Here is a 7,499-nt window from a genome sequence, read left to right on the forward strand (position 1 = left end):
CTGTGTTCAGTGTGTGATCACAGTGGCACAGTACTGTGTTCAGTGTGTGATCACAGTGGCACAGTACTGTGTTCAGTGTGTGATCACAGTGGCACAGTACTGTGTTCAGTGTGTGATCACAGTGGCACAGTACTGTGTTCACTTTGTGATCAAAGTGGCACAGTAGTGTTTTCAGGAAGTAATCACAATGCTACAGTAGTGTGTTCAGTGAGTAATCACAGTGGCACAGTACTGTGCTCAGTGTGTGATCAGAGTGGCACAGTACTGTGCTCAGTGTGTGATCAGAGTGGCACAGTACTGTGCTCAGTGTGTGATCAGAGTGGCACAGTAGTGTGTTGAGTGAGTAATCACAGTGGCACAGTACTGTGTTCGGTGGGTCATCAGAGGGGGTCAGTAGTTTGTTCAGTGAGTGATTACAGTGTCATAGTACAGTGTTCAATTTGTAATCACAGTGGGACGATACAGTGTTCAGTGTGTCATCAGAGGGGGCAGTACTGTGTTTGGTGTCTGATCACAGTGGCACAGTACTGTGTTTGATGTCTGATCACAGTTGAAGAGAACTGTGTTCAGTGAGCAATTACAGTGTCACAGTACTGTGTTCATTGTGTGATCACAGTGGCACAGTACTGTGTTCAGTGTGTGATCACAGTGGCACAGTACTGTGTTCAGTGTGTGATCACAGTGGCACAGTACTGTGTTCAGTGTGTGATCACAGTGGCACAGTACTGTGTTCAGTGTGTGATCACAGTGGCACAGTACTGTGCTCAGTGTGTGATCACAGTGGCACAGTACTGTGCTCAGTGTGTCATCAGAGGGAGACAGTAGTGTGCTCAGTGTGTGATCACAGTGCCACTGTACTGTGTTCAGCGTTCGGTCAGAGTGGCACAGTACGGTGTTCAGCGTGTGATCACAGTGGCACAGTAGTGTGCTCAGTGTGTGATCTCAGTGGCACAGTAGTGTGCTCAGTGTGTGATCACAGTGGCACAGTACTGTGTTCAGTGTGTCATCTGAGTGGGACAGTAGTGTGTTCAGTGAGAAATCACAGTGGGACAGTACTGTGTTCAATGTGTAATCACAGTGGGACAGTACTGTGTTCATTGAGTCATCACAGTGGGACAGTAGTATGTTCAGTGTGTGATCAGAGTGGGACGCTAGTGTTCAGTTAGTAATCAGAGCGGCAAAGTACTTTGTTTAGTGTGTGATCATAGAGGGGCGCTAGTGTTCAGTGAGAAATAATAAATAATAAAGTAAATAATAACAACGTAACGTGGTTTTCGGCACGTCTACCTAGGCTGCAGCTACTCCTGCATTATGTTTCATGTAAAAGTCTTAGCTTAGATTTTGTTTGCAAAAGACAAGCAAAATCTTGAAATGCAAATAACAAAAACTAGACACAACCGCAGTCCATACGAGGCCCCCTGCTACACTTTCACTGTTAATTCATTAAAGCCCATATTATCTGTGCTTTCCCTCACGATAAACAACTGCACCTGAATTGACACATCTCTTCTTGCCGAGTCCTTCGCACAACAAGCTAAATTTCTCACCGGTCAGAGACGACAATTCTAGTGGAGCATATCCTGTCTTTGACAGGACTTGTAGTGTCTTTAGAGAAACCAACAAGGTCAGTTCTATTCCTTGTGTTTATCACCGTCGGAAATTACTCTCCAGTCATCTGATTTGTACACCGTGTGTGCAGTTCTTGTGTGAAGGAGATTGTTACTGGTATTAGTAGTGTTATTAGTAGTGTTATTACTATTAGTAGTAGTATTAGTATTATTACTGGTATTATCATTGTTATCAGTAGTATTAGTAGAGTATTAGTATTGTTAGTGTTATTATTAGTAGTATTAGTATTATCAGTAGTAGTATTAGTAGTATTATTAGCGCTGTCAGCAGCAGTAGTAGTAGTAGTAGTAGTAGCAGTCGTATTATTAGTATTATTAGTGTTATCAGTAGTGTTAGTAGTACTATTGTTGTTAGTTGTAGTATTAGTAGTGTTAGTAGTAGTACTATTGTTATCAGTAGTAATATTAGTGTTAGTAGTAGTAGTACTATTGTTATTAGTGCATGATGCCCAAGAATAATTCCCAGATGTTCATTCTGTAAGTTGCATTCATAATGGCCAGCAGCCCTATCACCCTGCAACTCCCATCTGGCAGCCCCACTGGAGCCCAGCAGTGTGAGCCTGGCCAGTACCTGGAGAGGAGACTGCTGGGAAAACACTGAGGCTGCTGCTGGGAGAGGTGTGAGTGGGGCCAGCAGGGGGCGCTCTCACCCTGCGCTCTTGTGTGGGTCCTGATGCCCCAGTATAGTGACGGGGACACTGGACTGTAAACAGGTGCCGTCCTGCGGATGAGACGTCAAACCGAGGTCCTGACTCTCTGTGGTCATTAACAATCCCGGGGTGTTTCTGGAGAAGAGTAGGGGTGTTACCCCAGTGTCCTGGCCAAATTTCCCATTGGCCCTTACCAGTCATGGCCTCCTAATAATCCCCATCTATGAACTGGCTCTTCATCACTCTGCTCTCCTCCCCACTGAGAGCTGGTGTGTGGGGAGAGGACTGGGGCGTCATTCAGGTGGGGCTGCACACTGGTGGCGGTAGTGGGATCCCCATGACCTGTAAAGAGCTCTGAGTTCAGTGTCCAGGAAAGAGCTATAGAAGTGTATTATTATTATTAATATCATGCAGCCCGAACCCCAAGCGTGACTCCCTGACCCTGACCTCTCTCTCTCTTCCCCCCCAGATCTACGCCTCCGAGGAGCCTGGGGCAGGGGGGGCAGGAGGAATGGCAGGGGCTGCTGTTGCCTCACCCACCCACACTGCCATCGCCCCTCCTGGCGTGGGAGGAAGAGGGGGGCAGCAGCCGAGGCGATGAAGACCGGGGAGGTGCTGCTCCTGGTCGGCGTCTCTCAGTACCTCAGCAGCAGCTCCAACCTGTGACCTGTAACCCCCCCCCCCCGCCCCCCTTCTGGGTGGGGTCCAACCGTGACGGGAGAGGCCCTCGTGTCCGGCCCGATACCAATACCCATACCGGCCAGCCGGACCCGAACCCGAGCTCGGACCCGGACCGCTGCCGCCCGGAGAGGGGAGTCCGGGACTCTTGGGCGGAGACGCCCGTGGCGCCTTATCGCTCTGTTTGTTTATTGATTGATTTCCTGCGTGGCTTATTTATTTATCTATATTATTGACGGAGAGACTCGTGCGTCTTACTGATGGAGAGTATTTCAGTGAGAGCGGAGGTGGTGCTACTCTTCCTTCACCGTGAGGAACTGGAACGGTTCTCCATGGTTTGTCATTGTATAATCGATCGGTCGATGACAGTGAGCGAAATGATCGTGGGGTGGGGGTGTTTCACTCCCTTCTCCCACCCCCACAAAAACAACACCACCCACGCTCCCCGGCGAGAGACGGAGCCCTGGACTTCCGATTCCTGTTGCTCTCTTGTGTGGGAATGGCAGGCGAGCCCCAGGCGTGGACGTGTTTCTGCGTCGCTCAAGCAGACTCCCAAAGACACGCCTGTGAGGTCGCGGGTCGTCTTCATTTTTAACCTTGCGTTTATCGTGAGTGAGGGAAGGGGAGGAGGGCGGTTTCTCCTCTGAAGCCGACTGAGGTCTTTGTTTGTGTTTCCTAAGTCCCTAAGTTTCCTAAGAGATTTTATTTCAATAAAAAAGGAAATTGGACCTTAAAAGCAGGACAGGAGGGAGTATTTCGCCACAGTAACGCCCAGAGGACTAAGACTGACCGCCCCTTGGTCCGAAATCCCCAGACCCCACCGGATCGCTCTCCTTTCTCCGCCTGGCCGTGGCCTGGGGTTCCTCGTGAGGGAGGGAGCCCCCGGTCGCTGTATGTTCTGTGAGCAGATGAATAAAACGGAGAAGCAGCGGTGTGGTTTGTGTTTGTTCTGGGGAGGGATTGACGCTGCAGAAGAGCCGACTGAGAGTCTGCGTTGGAGGAGCCGGTGGAAGAGAGGAGATTGTCCTCAAACTGTACTCGTCCCCAGACCGTCACGGGCTCTGGGGGGGGCGGCTCATTTAAGGTGGGGGAAGGTCGGGGTCAATCAGCGCTCAGGCATCTGCGGTTTAGAGGGGGTCTGTACACAGAGAGGGGTAGGGGTGGGGAACAAGCTGTCCAGGCGTGTTGTTGAAGCTGAGACCCTGGCTTCTCTCCAGACACAGCTGTGTGTGGGAGAGGGGTGGCAGGGGGGAACAAGCCGATGAGCTGCTCAGGTCCGTTATCTACTGTCTGACTCCTGTCTGCTCTCCTACTCTCTCTGGTCCTCTGTTTCCCCCATCTGTATCAGTTCAGCTCCGGCCTCTGACTTCTGGTGCCTTGTCTCCCCCTGGCGGGGGCAGCGCAGTACTGCAGCGCCTCATTGACTTCATTGATCCAGACGGGTGTGGACCCCAGTGTCCCGACTGCTGGTCAGTACAGATCAGGACACTGTGTGTGAGAGTAGGGGTGTGACCCCAGTGTCCCGGCTGCTGGTCAGTACAGATCAGGACAGTGTGTGTGAGAGTAGGGGTGTGACCCCAGTGTCCCGACTGCTGGTCAGTACAGATCAGGACACTGTGTGTGAGAGTGGGGGTGTGGACCCCAGTGTCCAAAGATGCTGGTAAGAGTTGATCTGGGTATTCTGGCGTTTTATTTTGCCCTTACTGATGAACCTGTTCAGTTGGTGATTAACTTTATGAATCCACTAGGTGGCGCCAGAGCAGCGTCACAGCGAGGACAGGAAACCTGCCACCTCACATCAGCAGGAAGAGAAGGAGAGAGAGAGATGGCAGCGTGTAGGAGCTCAGCGCTCAGCCCTGGTGAGTTTTCTCTTGTTCTGCCTGTCAGAGTGTCGGTAAGGGAGTCACTGAGGGTCTCTTCTCTGTCACAGAGCACAGCAGCAGCTGGAGAAGTGTCTTCCTGTCTCCTGAGAGTGTGTTCTGTGTGTCAGACACACAGGGTCTGAACTAGGAGAGAAAAACAGGAACTGATTTTACTTTCACTTTCTCTTGTTGGGGATCAGAGATCGGTAGTGTAAACTCAAGCTGTTTGGACTGTACTAAATATTTTAATAAGGTGTTTATTTAAGGTGAAATGATTGATGTTAAACCTGACTGTGTGCTGATGGTATTGGATTCACACTGGTAGTATTCATGATGCTCAGACACGCTCGGATATGAACATTTCTTGTTTGTTGCTCAGAGGCCGTGTTTATTGTACAGCTGATAATACCAAAGAGGAATCAGTACAGATGAACAACAGAGGAATTTATTTGGCCCCTAATTAGTAGTGATTCCAGGTTCTCGTGCAGCTGTTTCTCCTGTCCTGACTGGGCAGCTTGTTCCCCCCTCCCCCCCTCTCTGTGTACAGTAGAGCCTCCCACTCCTGATTTTAAGTCTTAGTGTTGCTTTGAGCTTCAGTGTTAATTCTGAGGAACTCTGAGGTGTCAATATCTAACTGGTATTTAATGATGACTGGCTGTCACTGAGGATGTTGAATATTTTGTATATATATATATGGCTCACTATCTTCACCCTGTCAGTGTGGGACACTCCCTTCAGACTGAAGAGACTCAGTTCCTCCAGCTTGTCAGTTTCACTGTTTTTAAACTGACATCATGCTAGTAATCTTCAGTGTGGATCACAGTAGATAGTTTCTAAGTGGTTTGAAACTATACAACACACAGATTTCCCAGCCAGGTGTCTGAGTCCCAAACATTTCTTTATGAAATGTGATATTTTAGACTCACTACTGAAGAATCAGGACGGACTGAATGATTTTACAGTTTTTTACATTTATTTTAAAATAAGGTGGTATAAAGGTTCATACTGAACACAGGAGTCCCATATGTGTCTGAACTACCATTGGACACTCAGAGTGTTAGTGGGACTCTACAGGGCTCTCCAGAAGTATTGGCACCCTTGGTAAAGATGAGCAAGGAAGACATTGGGAAAAATGTTTGTGTTGTTTATCAGATGAGAGAAATCTGACCTTTCAGTGAGGTTAAATTATTCTAAGAAACAAAATCCTGATGAAAAATTAACATGTACTATTGAGAGAACAGTTAAAAATAAAAAATATATATTTTATATAAATTGTAAGAATACAGAATAAGAATGTTGTAAGAATACAGTTTGACTAACATTAACAGAATATGTTTGTATACCACAGAGAATACACAGAAAAATAATCTCAATAATCTGTGATTTTCCTCTCTCACAGGGCAGGGACACTAGGAAAGATAAATAGAGATGTTTTACCGTAAATTTTAAATGGGATGAAGAGGGAAGATATCTGTGATGAGAACTTTATCATGTAAATAATCTGTGATCTTTCTCTCTGACAGGGAGGAGACGGGCTGATTCCCATGAGGCACCACAGCGTCTCTCAGAGATCAGGATCGTGCTGCTGGGGGAGAGAGGGTCTGGGAAGAGCTCAGCAGGAAACACCATCCTGGGCAGAGAGGAGTTTGACACTAAGAGAGTAACTGAGGAGTGTGTGAAGAGACAGGGAGAAGTAGCTGGGAGGCAGATCACTGTGGTCGACACTCCAGGCTGGGGTTCCTCTTTTAGAATAAGGACTGATCCACAGCGTGTCAGACGGGAAGATGTGCGCAGTGTGTCTCTGTGTCCCCCAGGACCCCACGCTCTCCTCCTGGTGGTTGATCTCGACTCAAACACAGACTGGAGATCAGCAGAGGAACATCTGGAGCTTCTCAGTGAGAGAGTGTGGAGACACACAATAGTGCTGTTCACCTGGGGGGACACACTGAGACACACAATCATTGAGCGGCACATTGAGAGAGGAGGGAAGGAGCTCCAGTGTCTGGTGGTGAAGTGTGGGAACAGGTACCATGTTCTCAACAACAAGAACAGGGACGACCGCACTCAGGTGACAGAGCTGCTGGAGAAGATCGAGGACATGGTGGCAGGAAACTATGGGCTGTACTTCACCACTGACATCAAAGAAATAAACACTGAACTGGAGAAATATATCAGACAGAGGGAGGAGCAGAGACAGAGAGAGACAGAGGAGCTGAGACAGAGGTTGGAGGAGATGTGGAGCAGGAGAGAAGAGGAGCTGAAGGAGAAGATGAGAAAGACACTGGAGGAAGAGGAGCTGGAGAAAGAGACAGAGGACCCCAGACTGCCTGTCAAGAGGAGGAACAGTATAGATCTTGACCCTCCCGAGAGTGAGTGTGATTGATGCTGTATTACTGAGTCACTGATCTTACTGCTCATCAGACTGAGAGATTCAACCATCTTGTGTCCTGTTAGGAATTAAAATCATACTGTGCTCCGCTCTGTACTGCGTTACTAACACAGTGGCACACAGATCTGTGTCTGTTTAAATCCTCTGTGCTGTAATTGAACTGTTTTCTCTCAAGGAGATTAGATTTAATCCATCACACAGCAGCTCAGTCTCTGTAATCTGTTCCTCAAGACTGTCGGACCAACACTCAATCAATCAAGGTTTATTGATCGATGCACGAACAGTACAGCAC

The 7,499-nt window shown here is 48.3% G+C and overlaps 1 protein-coding gene across 1 annotated transcript; it reads left to right on the forward strand.

Annotated features, from left to right (window-relative positions):
• Positions 1-4,776: 4,776 nt before the first annotated feature.
• Positions 4,777-7,201, forward strand: LOC138242590 (GTPase IMAP family member 9-like). Its single transcript, XM_069198129.1, has 2 exons — positions 4,777-4,815; positions 6,342-7,201. Exons 1-2 carry the CDS (start codon positions 4,782-4,784, stop codon positions 7,199-7,201), a joined length of 894 nt encoding a protein of 297 aa, XP_069054230.1. The 5' UTR covers positions 4,777-4,781.
• Positions 7,202-7,499: the final 298 nt, after the last annotated feature.

The sequence above is a fragment of the Lepisosteus oculatus genome, chromosome 14, assembly GCF_040954835.1.
Source record: "Lepisosteus oculatus isolate fLepOcu1 chromosome 14, fLepOcu1.hap2, whole genome shotgun sequence".
NCBI classification, from domain to species: Eukaryota; Metazoa; Chordata; class Actinopteri; order Semionotiformes; family Lepisosteidae; genus Lepisosteus; species Lepisosteus oculatus.

Excerpts from the sequence above, each read along its gene's own strand:
- LOC138242590 (XM_069198129.1), top strand. The coding sequence starts at position 4,782 with ATGGCAGCGTGTAGGAGCTCAGCGCTCAGCCCTG. Across the intron at positions 4,816-6,341 it reads GAGCTCAGCGCTCAGCCCTG|GGAGGAGACGGGCTGATTCC; the intron begins GTGAGTTTTCTC and ends TCTCTCTGACAG.